The following is a 19,181-nucleotide window of genomic DNA, read 5'->3' as shown; positions in this document are numbered from 1 at the left end:
TGGATGTGGTTTGCTAATATTTTTTTGAGGATTTATGAATCTACCTTTATCAGAATTATTGGCCTGTAGTTTACTATTTTTGTAGTGTCTATGTGGTTTTGGTATCAGAGTAATATTGGCCTTGTACAATGAATTTGGAAGCTATCCTTCCTTTTATTTTTTCTTTCTTTTTTTTTTTTGAAATTGATTTGAGAAGAATAGCTCTTTTCTATATTTTTTAAAGACTCTATTTATTTATTCATGAGAAATATAAGAGGCATGGGCATAGGCAGAGGGAGAAGCCAGAGAGCCTGTTGGAGAACTCAAACCCAGGACCTTGGAATCACGACCTGAGCAGAAGGCAGATGCTCAACCACTGAGCCACACAAATGCCCCAAGAATAGCTCTTCTTTAAATATTTGGTATAACTCACCTGTGAAGACATACAGTCTTAGGTTCTGTTTGTTGGGAGATTTTTATTATTGATTCAGTTCCATTATTAGTAACCAGTCTGTTCACATTCTCTATTTCTTCCTGATTTAGTTTTGAAGAATTTTGTAGGAATCTATCCATTTCTTTTAGGTTGTCTAATTTGTTGGCAAATAACTTTTAATGATATTGTCTTATAATTTTTTGTATTTCTGTGGTGTCAATTGTTATTTCTTCTCTTTCAGTTTTGATTTTGCTTGAGTTCTCTTTTTTTTCCCCCATTGAGTCTAGTCAAACTGAAGTAAGGTTTACCAGTTTTGTTTATCTTTTCAATCAGCTCCTGGTTTCATTAATCCTTTCCACCGTTTTCTGTTAGTTTGTTATTATTTCCTTCTTTGAAGAAGTTTGGTTTGTTCTTTTTCTAGCCTATTTAGCTGTATGGTTAGGTTATTTATTTGATATTTTTCTTTTTATTGAAGGAGGCCTGTAGCACTATGTACTTCCTTCTTAGAACTGCTTATGCTATTTCCCAATGATTTTGGATCATAGCATTTTCATTTTCATTTGTTTCTGTGTGTTTATTTTATTTCCTCTTTGATTTTTTTTATTATCCCATTGGTTGTTCAGTAGCATATTACTTAGCCTCCATGAGTTTGCTTATCCTTTTATTTTTTTCTTGTAACTGATCTCTAATTTCATACCATTATGGTCAGGAATTATGCTTGTTTCATTCAACCTCTTAAATTTATGGATACTTATTTTGTGACCTAAAAGTTATCTATCCTGAAGAATGTACTTGAAAAGAATTCGTATTCTGCTCTTTTTTGATGAAAAGAATGTTGGAATGTTCTCTATTTTTTAGGTACATGTGCTCTTATATATGGTTCAAAGTCATTGTTTCCTTGTTGACTTTTTTACCTGAATGACTTATCCATTGATGTAAACAAGGTATTAAAGTCCTGTACTATTATTGTATTACCTACCATCAGTTTCTCTCTTTATGTCTGTTAATATTTCCTTTATGCATTCAGGATGCCCCTATGTTGGGTGAGTAGATAATTATACCTGTTATGTTCTGTTGATTTGATCCCTTGATCGTTATGTAGTCCCTTATTTTATCTCTTGCTGCAATCTTTGTCTTAAAGTTTATTTTGTGGGATGCATGAGTGGTTCAGCAGTTGGACACCTGCCTTCAGCTCAGGGCATGATCCCAGGATCCGGGATCAAGTCTCACATTGGGCTCTTCGCAGGGAACCTGCTTCTCCCTCTGCCTGTGTCTCTGCCTCACTCTCTCTGTGTCTCTCATGAATAAATAAATAAAAATCTTTAAAAAGTTCTTTTTTAAATAAAGGTTTATTTTGTGATAGTATTGCTATGCCCACCTTTTTTCCCTCCACTTCCATTTGCATGGAATATCTTTTCCTATTACTTCTTTTCAGTCTATATATGTCATTAGGTTTGTAGTCAGTCTCTTGATATAGATAGGTCTTGGTTTTTTTGGTTTTTGTTTTTTTCTAAATTCTTTAGTCACCCTTTCTCTTTTAAATGAAGCATTTAGTTTGCTTACATTTAAAGTAATTATTGACAGGTAGTTATCAATTGTCATTGTGTTTTCTGGTTATTTTTGTAGTTCCTCTCTGTTTTTTCTCTTATTGTTTCTTTTTTGTGATTTAATGGCTTTAATGTTATGCTTGGATTCCTTTCTTTTTTATGTATCTATTACCGGTTTTTGATTTGTGGTTACCATTAGATTTATATTTAACAACTTATGCATTAAGCAGTTCCTAATAAGTTGATAATTCCTTAAGTTTAAACAAACTCTAAAAGCATTAAATTTTTACTACCCTCTCCACGTTTTATTTATATGATAGCATGTTTTACATCTTTGTATTTTAATTTTTGTAGATATAAAGCCAGTATGGAGGTTAAAACACAAAAGCAGTAAAAATCTATTATAAGTGGTTAATCTAGTATATTTACCATGTTTTCTTCTAACTATGATTTTTTTTTTCTTTTCAAAATATTCTTAGTTACAGTAATGGCCTTTTTCTTTCCACTTAAAGAATTCCCTTTAACATTTCTTGTAAAGCTGCTTTAGTGGTAATGAACTCTAACTTTTTGTTCATCTAGGAAACTATCGCTCCTTCTATTCTGAATGATAACCTTGCTGCATATTCTGGGTTGTAGGGATTTTTCCTTTCAGCATTTTGAATATACCATGCCATTCTATTCTAGCCTACAAATTTTCTGCTGAAATATCTACTCATAGCCTTATAGGTTTCCCTTCTATGCAACTGTTAACTTTTTCTATTGCAGTTTTTAATATTTTCTCTTTATCACTACATTTTGCCATTTTAATTATTATGTGCCTTGCTGAGCTTCTCCTCAGGTTCATCTTGTTACAGTCTCTTTGTGCTTCCTGGACAGGTTTCCTTCCCCAGATTAGAGAAGTTTCCAGCTATTTTTCTCTCTCTCTTCTCCTCTTGGGATTAATATAATTTTTCTTGATGATGTTGAAGAGCTCCTTAAGCTATTCTCATTTTTTATTATTCGTCTTTCTCTTTGCTGTCCAGTTTGGTTTCTCTTTCAGATTTCTGATCCATTCTTCTGCATCCTCTAATCTGCTGTTGATATGTTCTAGGACACTTTTAAATTTCATTTATTGAGTTCTTTAGTTCTCACAGGTTATATTTTCTATTTCTTTGTTGAAGTACTCATGGAGTTCATCCTCTCTTCTGTAGTCTAGTGAGTATCTTTATGAACATTACTTTTAATTCTTTATCAAGCATATTGCTAGTTTCTGATTATTTTGTTTTTTTTTTTTTTTACTGTGATAGTTTATTGTTCTTTCATTTTGCACATATTCCTCTGTCTCTTCCTTTTGTATGACAATTTATTTCTATATAGTACATAGGTCTACATCTTCTGGTCTTTAAAGTAGTGGTGTTGTGTAGAAGAGATCCTTTGGTGCCCTGTAGTATAATCTCCTCTGGTCACCAAAACCAGGCACTCCAGGGGTATCCCTTGTGTGGGCTGCATGCATCCTCCTATTGTGGCTGATACACAATTGCCTTCTATTCAGTTGGCTTCAGTTCATATTGCCTGCTCTATGGTTTGCTCCCCATGCTATTGAGAGGTCTGTTTATGGTGACTGTTTGCTTGTTGATGGGCGAGCTGTCTGCATTTAACCTCTCTGCCACATCTGCAGGACTCAGTTGTGGGAACTGTGGGCATGTTGGTGGGTGGTCTTATTTCTCTCCTTCCCCAGCACAGGAGTCATTTTGGCATGACACCATTCTTAGCTGGGGCTGCCTGCAGGTGTGGTGGAATATAGTGACTTTGAAGGGATACCTGCTAAGGAAGGTTGAGTTGGAGGGCTGGATCCACAGGGGAATGTTGGGGCTGGGCACATGGTACAAACAAAGTTGATGCTGTTGGCTTTCATAAGCATCTGAGTTACACCATCTATTCTGGCAGTGGTGAAGAGAAATAGCACCCACTAGCCCTTTTGTGCCTAGAGAAATCTCCTTCAGATCCCTGCTCCTCTGGTACATATTTTAGGATTCGTCGATAATCCTCTTTCAGGTATACTCAGGCACTTTACAAATCTCTCCTTCTGTGCTGTGTCTTTGGCCAAGTTATTTTTATTTGATGATTTTTTTAAGGGTGGTATCTCAGTTTCCTATTGCCCCCTGGCTATCCTGGAGTTAAGCCCCATTGGTTTTCAAAACCAGATATTATGGGAACTTCTCTTCCCAATGAAAGTCCCTAATGCCTGGAGTATGGTCTGAGCCACTCAATTCTCCATTCTTGTGATGTTCCTCCTGTTTATGGTTAGTTAAGCCGGGAGTTTTGTTCTCATCTATGTCTCTATACCTCCTACCCTTTTTGATGGTAGCTTTGTTCTATGGTTAGCTGTGGAAGGTCTCTTCTACCAGTAGTCAGATCATCTGAGTTAGCTACACAGATTGTAGCTATTAGGTTGGGAAATGAGCTGAGCTTCATTCATATCATCCTACTCTGACATCCTCTCCTCATTAGTGTGTTGCTTCTTTTTTGTAATTTCTATCTCTTTGGTAAGTATCTCATTTTAAAGATTTTTTTCATGATTTCATTTAATTGTCTTTATTTTTTTATAGCTTGTTGAGTATCTTCAAAACAGTTATTCTGAGTTACAACTAGATTGTAAAATTCCATGCCTTTGAATCTGGTTATTGGAGAATTATTACTATCTTCAGGTGATAACATATTTTCTCGTTTGTTTATTTTCTATGTTCCTTATAAATCTGTGTTGTTGCTTTCACCTTTGAAGTATCAGCCATCTCTTTGCCAGTTGTCTTCAGATGGGGTTATTCTATCTTTGGTTGTGGTATTATTTGGGGGTTTTCTCTGCCTTTGTATGAATACACCTGTTTGACTTTTATTGTTTCTTCTGGAGAATTCTTAAGCTTCAGGAATTTTAAATTTTTAGGAAGAATTCTTAAACTTTTAGAACTTCTCTAGTTCTACAACTCACAACTATATAGAAGCCTCTATAAACCTGCCTTTTATTTACCAGAAGTGGCACTTTGGCCCAAACTTGTGGTTTCTCCCTTGCATACAGACCCTCGCCTGTTTTCTGAGCATATTCTCTGTCTACTGCAGCTTACTCTCGCCCATACACTCAGGAGCATATACAATTGGCTGCAGAGCTAAGGAGGTGTGTGTAGCACTCAGGGTGTTAAGAGGTGCCTGCAGATAGAGTATGGCTATCACCATATATGGTACTCCCAAAAGCTTAGGTGTGGCTTTCCTGTAAGATGTGTTCAGCGAGAACTGTCTTGTTCTTCTCACCTGCCTTTTTCTTGATCTTTTCCTCTAGTCAGTCCTGGAGATCCCAACTCAGTACTTTGGGTGGTATCAGAGAGAAATTGTTTGTTTTCTGTTTTTTGTTTTTTGTTTTTTTCCAGCAGCATGCCCCATCACTGAGGTAGCCAGGCACTGGATCACTGTTCTCCTTTTTCTCTTGCTGCCACTTGATAGTTCAGCATTGTTCAGTATTGCCTTTATGGGTGGTCGGGGTGGGGATGAAGTTCTGTGTAGCACCTCTACTGCATCTAAACTTGTAATGTGTATGTAGGTGTGCACACACACACACCATAGAATATCCCTTTAGAAAGGCTGGACTTCTGAAATTTCTTTCTTGTCTGTGGTTATCTGCTCAGGTTAGCACTCTTGAGGGTGGGTTTTTTTTTTTCCCAACAAAAGATTTTTGGAGCAAGTTTGCTGCTTTGCTGGTGCCACAGTTCATACTGAACTGTTACTGGATTTGCAGGTGAGCAGGCTGCCTCTCAAGTCCCTCAGCAAATGGTGCTAGATCCTACAACTCTCACAAAGGTACATTTGTTCATGAATAAACCTCCAATTATTTGTTGAAAATGAGGGATTAAAAGGCATTAAGTCTTAAACCACTTTCATGATGACATCATTCCTATAATTACCCACTTTACTATGTTTTATACTACACAACCTTTCTCCTATATTTCTCCTGCATTCTTTAGTTATACTCCTAATGTCTTACTAACAGAAACAAATATAATGTTTTTTGATAACTATTCTCCAACCTCACGTACATTACATCTTCCTGGATTTTATTGGCACAGATAGTCTTACTCTGTTTATATTTCCTAGACAAAGAATTCATTTAAAATCATTTTCTAGGGATCACTGGGTGGCGCAGCGATTTGGCACCTGCCTTTGGCCCAGGGCGCGATCCTGGAGACCGGGGATCGAATCCCACGTTGGGCTCCCGGTGCATAGAGCCTGCTTCTCCCTCTGCCTATGTCTCTGCCTCTCTCTCTCTGTGTGTGTGACTATCATAAATAAATAAAAATTAAAAAAATAAAATAAAATCATTTTCTACCTAATGATTTCTTATTTGATTTCAGCTACTTATTTAACAGTTATTAAGCCTTTCCTATATGCTGAGTATTATAATAGATCTTTCACTTTGGGTTTGTTTTAAAATTCCCACAGCAAAATATAGTATTATTTCCATTTTATAGATAAGGAAGCTGAGATTGAGGGGGCTGATGATGTATATAAGGGAACAAAGTTGTTTTGTTTTTTTTTTCAATTTAATGCAAGTAGCAACTATTTTATTGTATTGACATATTTACAAAATATTACAAAGTGAAATACACTCTAAATCACCGTATTACACAATGGCTGCATACAGGCAAGACAAAGCATATGGAAGAAAACATTTACTTCTGTCTTTGGTATTAGAAATCTACACAAATCCGCATTTAAAATTTCCAATACAAAGTATTAAACATAGACAAAGATGTAATCGGTAAGGTCATGAAAAGGGGCTCTAATGTCCTCTGCTAGGGAATCCCCAGGTCCATGAAATGCAACAAGAAGACCAAACACCATTTGTAAGGGAGGGGCTCTATTGGCTAAAATAACAATAAAAGAAACAAGACAAGCTACAGTATTGTACACAGGAGTGTTCCGATTTGTGGGACGCGACTTTCTCCTAACGACCCTTGGCTGGCGGTAACAGACACAACATTCCCGAGACACAGAACTGCAGATAAGACTTCATAGGAAAGAATCCACTCCAAGAGTACACCTCGAGGGTACAACTTCACTGTACAGAACATTTTATAAAATTCATTTTTGTGATCATTTACACATATACAAAAACTTAATTGGTTTTAGCAAACAATAATTTTTCTAAAACACAATCACAGTTTACATAATTCTGAGGTAAAGGTCCTGAATCTATCTTTTGAGAAGTCCTAGCTCACGAGGGTCCCCGGAGAGGCAGGTGTCTACTGACCATCCAGCTGTGGCCTGACAGTGGGTTGGGGAGAGGCAGGCACACCGCCTCACTTCAGAGATGAAAGTTGGTTTTTGAATTAGTATTCAAATATAGAACATAATCTGCCCTTTTCACCATTGTGATATTTCCTTTATGCTGGCTACCTTAGTACCTTTTCCCTGCCTGTGTAAAGAAGGAATGAAGAGAAAAGAAAGCAGCTACAAATTAATAAGACATGAAACATGTCAGAGAATAATAGATAAACCCACCTCTGCAATAGAAACAGGAATGGAAGCTAATAAACATGTTTCCCTCTGCTGTGTAGATACCTTCAAAAGGCAATATAATTATACACAAATTGAAACACTGGGTCACTGGTCTAAGAGGAATCAAGGGACTAATTATGTCAACTTGTAGATAGGAGAATGATGACAAACAAAAAGCACAATATTCTGGAATAAGGCCAGAAGCACTTTCTACTAAGTGCAAGAATAACAGGACAGATAAAATTCATCTTCTGTTACCTGAATTACCCTTCTTTGCATTTTATATAAATTTTACACCAGCCTCTTCACTTCCAAATAAAGGAAAACAGGTAGACATTTTAGACATTTTATTGGGATTACATTAAAGTTATATGTCAATTTTTGTAGGACTGACATCTTTTTAGTATTGAGACTTTCAATCAATAAACATCATAAATCCCTATATAGGTTTCCCTTGCTATCTGAACGTAGTGCGTTCCTGTGAAATATTTCATAAACTGCAATGACATAAAGCATAGAAACAATTGTCATGAATTTATATGGAAAAATCAAAATCATTCCCAAGCCCCAAAATAACCTATCTTAGGTTTTTCTGGTTCCTTAGGATACATCTCACTACAGATGCACAAAATAAATTGAGATAAAACACACATGCTTATAGGCACAGGTCAAAGACATGGAGGCTTGATGCAGATGCTAAGTGTAGGTCTGGGGAAAATGCTTGGTGCTACTATTCTAGCTTTTTACCTTTTTGTTGTTGTTCTCAAAGTGAAAATATTCTTCAGATTTCTTTTGATTAGCAACAGTAGTAATTTAAGTCCTTTGTGAAAGCTCTATTCGGTCATATCATCTATTAATAATGATAGACCTTTATCTTTCTAATACAAATTTGTTTTTATATATTTTCCCTTTTTATGATTTACAGAACTGGTTAAGATGTTTAATACAATGTTTAATAGACATACCACAAGCTGACTCCCTCCTCGTATTCTTCATCTCAAATAGAAAGTCTTCAGTATTTTGCCATTAAGTATAATGTCTATCAAACATTCTTTTTAGAGATAAGGTATGCCAAATTAAGGAAATTACCTAAAATTCCTAGTTGATTTTTTCACTACTGAGTGTTAAAGCTTAACAAATACTATTTATATATCTAGCAGCAATGTGATCATATGTTTCTCCTTTAGTACATTAATTTGCTTGGTAAATGTGTACATATCCTTAAATTAGTAGTTTTTCCAGACAATCAGAAGTTACACACTTTTGAAATTAGATTTAAAACCCACTGAAACTCTCACATGGAAGATTTTAATCTGTGTTAGAAAAATCTGTGTCTAAATGTCTACACTTATAAATCCATAGAAGATTTTTTGATGATACATATCTGTATTAGCTTTAAAATCATGTAAGAGTGGAAACATTTTAAATGTCCATTTTACAAATGCTTTCTACAAAGAGTTTCTCTTACAAACACTTACCTTTGCTGACTTTCAAAATGTTTGATCATCCAAAATTTTGACAATACATTTTCTTGGCAAGTGATGAATAAATGAGCATCTCATAAACTCCCAGTAAATATATGAAAGTTAATAACACTGGTCTTGGAGGGAAGTTTATCCATATCTATAAAAATGACTGCATTTATATCTTTTGACTTAATCATTCCACTTTTGAGAATTTAAACACACATCCACTTACACATTTTCAAAATGATATGTGTATGCCATTATAGTTATATTTGTTATAGCAAAAGTTTGAATACAAGTCATATAATCAGAATGCACTAGGTTATGCTGAAGTAATAGGCAACACAAATTTTAATGGTTTAAAACAGTAAAGTGTGGGGGCACCTAGGTGGCTAAGTCAGTTGAGTCCCGTATCAGGCTCCCTGCTCAGTGGGAAGTCTGTTTCTCCCTCTCCTTCTCCCTGCAACTCAACTTGATGGTTCTCTCTCTCTCTCTCTCTCTCTTTCTCTCTGTCAAATAAATAAAATCTTCTTTAAAAAAATTAATAAAACTTTACTATTTTATTTATTACCCGTGGTATATACTTCAGAGAACGTTTTTGCATGGATACTGCTTGAAGAATTTATTCTCCCTTTCAAATCAAGTTTCTGGAAAAGGAATGATCTGGAACATGAGGGCTGCAATGAAAAAAGAAAAAGGAATGTCAAAGTGTGCCCTATATAATAAAGATTTTTATTACATAATTCTGTGTACATTTATTGGTAAAAACAAGGCATATGGCCAATTTTGGCCCTAATGAAAGAAGAAATCTGAACATAATCCTCTGATGAACTATAATAGGATTTACCACAGGCTTCCGTTCAAATCAGCAAATCTTGAGGTCCCTCCCTCTCTTGCTTATATACTCACCTTCTCCCAAGGAAAACTACACAAAACTCCCACCCGTTTCTTCTCTTTCTAGGAATTCACTACCTACAGACACCCTCTGCCACATCAATCAGATTCAGAGCAATCACACAAGGAAAGCATACCTGCTATGAACACTTCCATTCAGATGGAGAAACATGCACTCATTGCTCGTATTTAGCAATGCCAGTTCATATTAGCCATCTACAGAAATGGGCTTCTTTCCTAGTTGGGTGGAATAATCCTTGACAGGGATTATTTGTCCTACTAAAGGTAATCCCCCAACCATTGCTGCCTATGGTGCTTGAATGCATTCGCTTCAAGGTAATTTTTATCCATCATCTTCCTCAGTGCATTTTCTGCCCACAGAGAGTTGGAAGCACAATAGTCTAGTTTCATACAGCCTACTGTTCCTCTTGATAATAATTTATGGGCCTCTTATTTATTTTTTTAAAGATTTTTTTTATTTATTCGTGAGAGACACAGAGAGAGAGAGAGAGAGAGAGAGAGAGAGGCGGAGACACAGGCAGAGGGAGAAGCAGGCTCCATGCAGGGAGCCCGATGTGGGACTCAATCCCGGGTCTCCAGGATCACGCCCTGGGCTGAAGGCAGGAGCCAAACCGCTGAGCCACCCAGGGATCCCCATGGGCCTCTTAGTTAATTTCAATCAATATTATGTGCAAACAACCACACTGACAATTTTTCTCAAGACATGTCTCTTTCTACATATAAATAATCGCATATACCTTGAACTACCAAGACTTTAAGAAAGTCATATTCTTAATCTTTTTTCATAAAAATCACCTTTCCAATGAAAATTTAGCAATTGTTTTATACAATCTTTTCTACAGGAGTTATTTCAAAGACTTTTGCTGTTAGAAATTAAAACAATCTTCCTTGCAAACCTCAAGTCCTAACTTTCAGGAATGTCTCTCACACTTTTCATTTCGCCTTTCAAACCCGGCAATTTCTGCTCTGGGCTTATCTTTTTGTGTAATTCCTTTTCAAGTATAGTCAACAGTAGTATTCTGTTTGCCAATGTTTTCATCAAATGATAAAAAACATTACTGACTTTGCAAGTTATTGAAGGTGACGGTTTTATCACTATTTCTCCAAAGCATAAATGTAGATCTCCATCCTTCCAGCTTTATTTTATTATTTTTTTTTTTTGGAGACAAAATCCTACCTATAGATATATTTAATTTTTTATGCAGTTACCTCTCAACACTTCAAATAAGGATATTTACCACAACCACATAAATGTCAAGCTACCAATAAATAAAATACATCAATTTGCAAGATCTGGTAACATTGCTCCTCCAATTCTACTTGGTAAAATTGAATGGAGCTATGTACTTCCAGTTTTGCATGGACCCCACAGGCTATGTGCAATTGTGTTTGTAGGCAATTGTTTTATTTTTATTTTTATTTTTTTCATTTTATTTCTTTTTTTTTAATTTATTTTTTATTGGTGCTCAATTTACTAACATACAGAATAACCCCCAGTGCCCGTCACCCATTCACTCCCACCCCCCACCCTCCTCCCCTTCTACCACCCCTAGTTCGTTTCCCAGAGTTAGCAGTCTTTACGTTCTGTCTCCCTTTCTGATATTTCCCACACATTTCTTCTCCCTTCCCCTATATTCCCTTTCACTATTATTTATATTCCCCAAATGAATGAGAACATATAATGTTTGTCCTTCTCCGACTGACTTACTTCACTCAGCATAATACCCTCCAGTTCCATCCACCTCGAAGCAAATGGTGGGTATTCATCATTTCTAATGGCTGAGGAATATTCCATTGTATACATAAACCACATCTTCTTTATCCATTATCCTTCGTTGGACACCGAGGCTCCTTCCACAGTTTGGCTATCGTGGCCATTGCTGCTATAAACATCGGGGTGCAGGTGTCCCGGCGTTTCACTGCATCTGTATCTTTGGGGTAAATCCCCAACAGTGCAATTGCTGGGACGTAGGGAAGGTCTATTTTTAACTCTCTGAGGAACCTCCACACAGTTTTCCAGAATGGCTGCACCAGTTCACATTCCCACCAACAGTGTATGAGGGTTCCCTTTTCTCCGCATCCTCTCCAACATTTGTGGTTTCCTGCCTTGTTAATTTTCCCCATTCTCACTGGTGTGAGGTGGCATCTCATTGTGGTTTTGATTTGTATTTCCCTGATGGCAAGTGATGCAGAGCATTTTCTCATGTGCATGTTGGCCATGTCTATGTCTTCCTCTGTGAGATTTCTCTTCATGTCTTTTGCCCATTTCATGATTGGATTGTTTGTTTCTTTGGTGTTGAGTTTAATAAGTTCTTTATAGATCTTGGAGACTAGCCCTTTATCTGGTATGTCATTTGCAAATATCTTCTCCCATTCTGTAGGTTGTCTTTTAGTTTTGTTGACTGTATCCTTTGCTGTGCAAAAGCTTCTTATCTTGATGAAGTCCCAATAGTTCATTTTTGCTTTTGTTTCTTTTGCCTTCGTGGATGTATCTTGCAAGAAGTTACTATGGCCGAGTTCAAAAAGGGTGTTGCCTGTGTTCTTCTCTAGGATTTTGATGGAATCTTGTCTCACATTTAGATCTTTCATCCATTTTGAGTTTATCTTTGTGTATGGTGAAAGAGAGTGGTCTAGTTTCATTCTTCTGCATGTGGATGTCCAATTTTCCCAGCACCATTTATTGAAGAGACTGTCTTTCTTCCAATGGATAGTCTTTCTTCCTTTATCGAATATTAGTTGACCATAAAGTTCAGGGTCCACTTCTGGGTTCTCTATTCTGTTCCACTGATCTATGTGTCTGTTTTTGTGCCAGTACCACACTGTCTTGATGACCACTGCTTTGTAGTACAACCTGAAATCTGGCATTGTGATGCCCCCAGATATGGTTTTCTTTTTTTTTTTTAATTCCCCTGGCTATTCGGGGTCTTTTCTGATTCCACACAAATCTTAAAATAATTTGTTCTAACTCTCTGAAGAAAGTCCATGGTATTTTGATAGGGATTGCATTAAACGTGTATATTGCCCTGGGTAACATTGACATTTTCACAATATTAATTCTGCCAATCCATGAGCATGGAATATTTTTCCATCTCTTTGTGTCTTCCTTCCAGCTTTAACAACACTTTTCTTTCCACTCACTTTCTACCGAAGACAACATTGACCCATAGGTTCTATGTTTTGGTAGCACATAAATTCTGCTACCGTATCAATCATTGTCATCTAGAAAATGTTATGTTAACAAATGAAAATATTCTCTTTATTGATAAACGATTTCTTATTCACATCAGGTGTTTACCATGGGTCCTAATTATTGTATTCCTTCTAGACCCCAGGTTGAAACAGGAGAAAACACCTGCAATTGTGCTGGTTTTGTCGTCTGGTTAAGGAAGAGAGGGGACAAGGAGAGAATATGGCAAAGTATTCATTCTCTCTAAAAGTGTCTCTGTGAGTGATATATCCCTGTCACTCATATTTCATTGGCCAAAATCAGACACAGGACCAGGCCTTTCTTTACAAGGATAGAGAAATGTGATACCAGGTAATAGGAAATGGATATTGGTGAACAGTGACAATGCCTACCACAAATATTCTCCAATAGGGAATAGTAAATTAATTATGGTGAATCCATATAAAAGAATATCAAGCAGTTATTTTTTTAAAAGTCGTAGTATACATATTGATATGGAAAGAGCTCTGGAACTATTATACATTCTGTGTAAAAAGAAGGGGAGATAAAAATGCTTACTGCTTTTTAATATAAAAAGTGTCTGGAAGACTATGTACAACTCTTTAGTTTAAGTAGAAGAGAAAGTATTCACTCTATAATACCTTATATTTTTGCATTTTGAACCACAAAGTAAATGTCCTATCTACAAGTTCTATTAAAAAGACTAAGCTATAATTTGAAGAGATAAATGGTTCTAAATTTAAAGGGAAAATCTATTAGGTAGCACATTTCTGACAACTACAATATCACAGAAAATGCCAGCTCATTTAGAATACCTGGCTTCATGAAGAGAAAGAGTTCAACTTTAGTTCTGCCAATTCTTTTTATGTTTTCACCATAATATTAAGGTAATCTTAAGATAAAGGTTTCTAAGCTATTCCCTATATCATTACATAGTATTTTTTTAAAAGATTTTATTTATTTATTCATGACAGACACAGAGAGACAGAGAGAGGCAGAGACACAGGCAGAGGGAGAAGCAGGCTCCATGCAGGGAGCCCGATGGGGGACTTGATCCCGGGACCCCAGGATCACATCCTGGGCCAAAGGCAGTGCTAAACTGCTGGGCCACCAGGGCTGCCCATTACATAATATTTTAAAGATTTCACTTTTAAGGTCTTATTTGCATAAAACAAACCATACAGATAATATCCTGCAGTATTTTATTCACTTTGTGCTTCCATGTATTTGTTTCTGAAGTGTTTCTCTGAATGATGTAAGGAATGCATTTCAGGTATTTAGTTATAGCTGGACATTAACACTAATTTTTTTTTAAATCCCAAGTAAAACAGCTCCAACATCGATGATGACACTAACAAATTTGTACCTAAAAATATAGTATGAAATGAAACCATTATTATCAATATTTTCTCTGGTATTTTAGCATCCTATAGAAAAATAATGATTTATGAGGAAGATAAAGTATATCTGTATTAAAACATGCTACTCAGTTTGGGAGTTTTGCTATATGGTGGCTGAAAAATACATTGCCTTGGGACATTCATTAAATACATTTGTTTCTTTAAATTTCAGAAATATTTTGTTTTCTAACACTAGATGCTAACTAATATGTAACTAGTTGGGTACCCTAGTGTTTAATAAATATTTTAAGGAACGTTTACTCAATTAGAAAAATAAGTATTTCTCCAATGGTATCTGATATTTTACCTTTCCCTACGGTTTGCTAAACATTTATCATCAGGTTTATTGAAGATATCTTTAAATTACATTTCTTGTGCTGGTATAATTTCAGCTATCGCAACTGAAATAAATTATAAAATTCTGTCTTATATTACTGGTGCTTAGCTTTTTAAAATTTCACTAATTATGATGGCTTCATACTGTCATGAGCTCAGCACTGTACACAAGTAAACAAGGTTAATCATTAATCATAGACTACTAAAGAATCTTTTTGGTAACTTTGAAATTTTACATAGACTTCTTGCTATTTTTTTTTTTAATTTTTAAGTTACTTTAGGTCTCAACTAGAGACAAGAAGAGACTATTCTAGAGCTAAATGAGTCAGCATCTCTCTCAAGGTTTTATTATTCACTAGTGTCTACATTACATATTGCACAATATACATATGATACTAATGTGAAGGTAAATTTGGTTTTTAATATAATCCATCAACTAATGAAACTGGATGACAGAAACTATAATGAATGACAATGAAAATTTCCCTTCTGCATAATAATAAACCTACTTTTTCCTTAAAACAGCTCAGGAGCTATATTTGGCATAAGCTGTCTGATGTATGCATCAAGAGATGGCACCACTGTTAGTAAAATCTTTTATTTTGGGATATATGGGTTATTTAATTTTTTAATAAATATAAATAAAAATTGCCTCATTCTCCAATAACCTTTTTTATATCTAATGCCACCAGCCCATGAACCTAAGTCTATGAGTATGATTACTATTAGGGACTATATAATATTGGAAGGTCAGTTATAGCTTGTAAAAACTGAGTTTACTGCAGGTAAACTACTCCTCTGGCCAACACATTCAAACCAGAATAACTTACCAATTTATTAGCTATACAAATATTTATTGAATATATAAAATATAAAAGTCTACATTTAATTATCAACTAAGAGAAGAACAAAAGTAGCTCTCATCACTAAAAATGTTTGTGTGAAACATTTTCATATAAAAACAAAAAATACCCCGCAATCCACATTGGAGATAACATTTTGAGTGAACTTTCCATATAGTGAAATTAGGTCTCTTTTCAAAGAGTACATTTAAACTATATATTTTGCTACAAACTAACATTACTTAGTTATTTTTCTATAAGCTTAGTTTTTATTCAATGTTATTTATATTATATACATATTTTTACATATAGCTGTGGTATATTTTCCCTGCTTTAAAGTATATAATTAAGGGGATCCCTGGGTGGCTCAGCGGTTTAGCGCCTGCCTTCTGCCCAGGGTGTGATCTTGGGGTCCCAGGATCGAGTCCCACATCGGGCTCCCTGCATGGAGCCTCCCTCTCCCTCTGCCTGTGTCTCTGCCTCTCTCTCTCTCTTTCTGTATCTCTCATGAATAAATGAATAAAATCTTTAATATATATATATATATATAATTGAGTATATAGCCTATAATTTATTAACCAATATTTGTGGTGGCCATTTGTTTTTCTCCAGGTTTTCTTTCAATTACAGCAATGCTGCTAGAAACTTTTTTCATAAATCCTAGTACATATTTTTCATAAATTCTAGTATATATGAGTAATTTTTCTCTATGAGAAGTTATTTTGCTACATAGACACACGTTCAAGTTTACTAGTTTATTCTTGTTTTCTGTACTACTGCTAGCAATTTATAAGTTTGCTTTACACTATATTGTCAAAACACTTGTAATTTTAGATGTTAATTTCTGCTAATCTGGAACATTTGAAAGATGATCTCAGAGGAATGATGCATAGTAAATTGACAAGCTTTTCAAATGCTAAAAAAGGTGAGTGTTGTCCAAATAATGTATTTTTTTAAATAGATTAACCTTTACAAAATTACTATTATGAAACAAAAATTTGCTCTTATGTATATTCCTCTTAGGCATCATTCAATGATGCTCTTGGGGTAACTGGGACTTAAGCTGTTTAAGGTAACCTGAGACCATGTAGCACAAGGACATACAATTTTTCCTTCTCTCTTAGTAGCATTTGCTCAGGTTGCTCTCTCCTTCTATCACTGTATGCGCCCCTGGTAGTGCCAATACTGTCTTAGTGGTGGCTTCCAATTGGCAGTGAGCTAGGAAATGAGATAGCCAATCTTGTTACTTTGAAATATAGATCGATGGACATAGATGTCTGGCTCTAAGTTATTAGGCCTCCTCTACCTAAAAACAACTTAGGCTTTTTGTTCATGGGTTGTGTCAGTTATTTTTTGCTGGGTTTATCAGACAAACTCTATGATGACTGTTATACTGAGAAAGATTTTTTTCCCCATCTTATTTCAGAGTTTTAGATATTTCCTAGAGATTTGATGTTGTTAGTGACTTAATTCTGGGTAAGTGCTTAAAAAAATTAATAAATGTTAAGAAATGTTTCCATGTTTGGTAAAACAAAATTTTAATACTTGATTTTTAAAAAGTGTTTTCTTCAAAAAGCCAAAAATCATATTTTCACATTTTTGTTAAACTATAAATGATTTGCCTTTCAATATTTGTAATCTGCTTGTTTTAATTTTATTATTGAGAAAAATACATACTTAATCAGAAAATAATTGTTTCATCTATCCTATACATAAGAAAAGGAATTACCTAAGAGTGAATCATTGAAGTCTTAGCACTAGAATAGCAGAAAAGTGGCTGGGGCTCTAAATACTGGCTTTCATTGTCATTCTCAAGAACCTTGCAACCCTATCAAAGTTCTACAGACTCTACTGACAAAAAGAAGTAGATATCTACTTAGTAATTGTTCTCATAGCCTCATCCATTAGTATCTAATTTTCCCCTTCCTGTATTTAGCATAATATAAGTGCAAATGTAAACATTTTTCACAATATACCAAGAACTCTTGGAATAGATGATGCATAAAATCAGTTAAGATAATTATCTACTATGTTTACTTTAATTTTCAGGCTTACCTCTCATTGTGAACATTAAAACATATAACTAAAAATAAGCTACACCTTGAAAAACAATATGTAGCATTATACCTTTATTTAGAGTATAATAATCCTCAGTCATGTCAATCAAAATAAAAATCCCTTGATTTACCTAAGAATATGAACAAAAACTTCATAGAGGATTATGAAACATGAAAATTAAATAGTTTATTAACTATGATGAATAAAAATAAGTAATATATAATGTTTGAAAATATTATTTTAAGTAGGATCAAACCTGATGCAGAGCTTGAAATCATAACCTTGAAATCAAGACCTGAGCCTAGATCAAGATTTAGATGCTTAATGGACTAAGCCACCCAGGAGCCTCCTGAAAATTAATTTAAATGCATATTAATACATTAAATTCTTTTTCCAATATATTTTAAAATGTTTTTTGGAAAATGAAAATTTTCATATTTACACAAGTGATAAATTAGGATTTTTTGATCTGTAAGATTCTAATATTATAAAAAAGACTTGTTTCATAAAGGCATTTCTTTCTTTGCTCCCAAAAGAATGTAACATTTCCTAAAGTGTGCAATTCTAAATTGGAAAATAAATTCTTAAGAGTAAAGTGATTTATTTAAAAGGTAAAAAGCTCTGTTTTAGCTCAAAAATCTTCTCTCATATGCTTCTTCGGCATATTATTGTAATTTGAAGAGATTCTGAAAATAGAGGCAAAGACTGTTTCGGCTTGCATGCTGTGATATTCTCCCCACAAGATTTTCAAATGAACTTGCTCAACAGGCAGAGAGAGCCTCCTTCTTTCTTCAAAGACAGAAGAGTACTTTGTTCAGCAAGAAGAAAAAGTCTAACAGCATTCTCTGAAAGGGACACGTTGAGTATACATGTTATTGCTGCCCTTATTAATTGTACTCCGCTCATCAGAAGATGCCAAAGAAGCACAACATGTGCCTGTCACAAATGAGAGTAAGGTTAAAGAATAAGCTAACCTAACTGCCTGGGAAAAAGATATACCATAAAAAGATGAGATCATTTGATTTGTACATTTTGTGGTCTGAAAGTCCAAAAGACCAGTGCATAGCATATCAGTATTTTCTTCAGTGTTCTGCAGGCAAACCTGGAAATGAATTACATTCTTCTTGAAACAAGGTTTTAGACTTGCTTAAATTTTGAGTCTAGGTTGGGGGGTGAAAAGGGTTATAATAGTAGAAAATATTTCCCTATTCTTCTGTTATTCAAGTTTTCTATAATGCATTATTTTTAGCTCTTCAATAAAAGCAAAAGTTATTTTATAAGAAAGATACATTTTCAATTTCAAATCAGAGTTTCAAACCATAAGCCTTTTATATATTTGGTAAGCACTCTGCTAAAGTACTATATCACTTTGTGGACTTTGCATGTGGGAGTAACTAAAGGAAAAGATCAATTAGCTCCAACTGAGAATGTTTCCATGTATGTATTTGTTACAGACTGAATGTTCTCTAAAATTCATATGTTGAAATCTAATTCC

General features: G+C 34.9%; 1 protein-coding gene across 4 annotated transcripts in view; it reads right to left on the bottom strand.

Moving 5' to 3' along the window:
- LOC144288960 (uncharacterized) overlaps nt 1-19,181 on the bottom strand; it is a 284,720-nt gene that overhangs the window by 109,463 nt on the left and 156,076 nt on the right. For all 4 annotated transcript variants that reach the window (XR_013357021.1, XR_013357020.1, XM_077857054.1 and 1 more), the window contains exon 2: nt 9,520-9,625. Coding sequence is in view for 2 of the 4 variants with exons in the window: in XM_077857054.1 (XP_077713180.1) it covers nt 9,520-9,552 (33 nt within the window). In the remaining 2 variants the exon portion in view is untranslated. The remainder of the gene's footprint in view (nt 1-9,519; nt 9,626-19,181) is intronic.

This window comes from Canis aureus, chromosome 18 (assembly GCF_053574225.1).
Source record: "Canis aureus isolate CA01 chromosome 18, VMU_Caureus_v.1.0, whole genome shotgun sequence".
NCBI lineage: Eukaryota > Metazoa > Chordata > Mammalia > Carnivora > Canidae > Canis > Canis aureus.
Note: the sequence above shows the minus strand (reverse complement) of the source record. Positions and strands in the feature narration are given on the sequence as shown.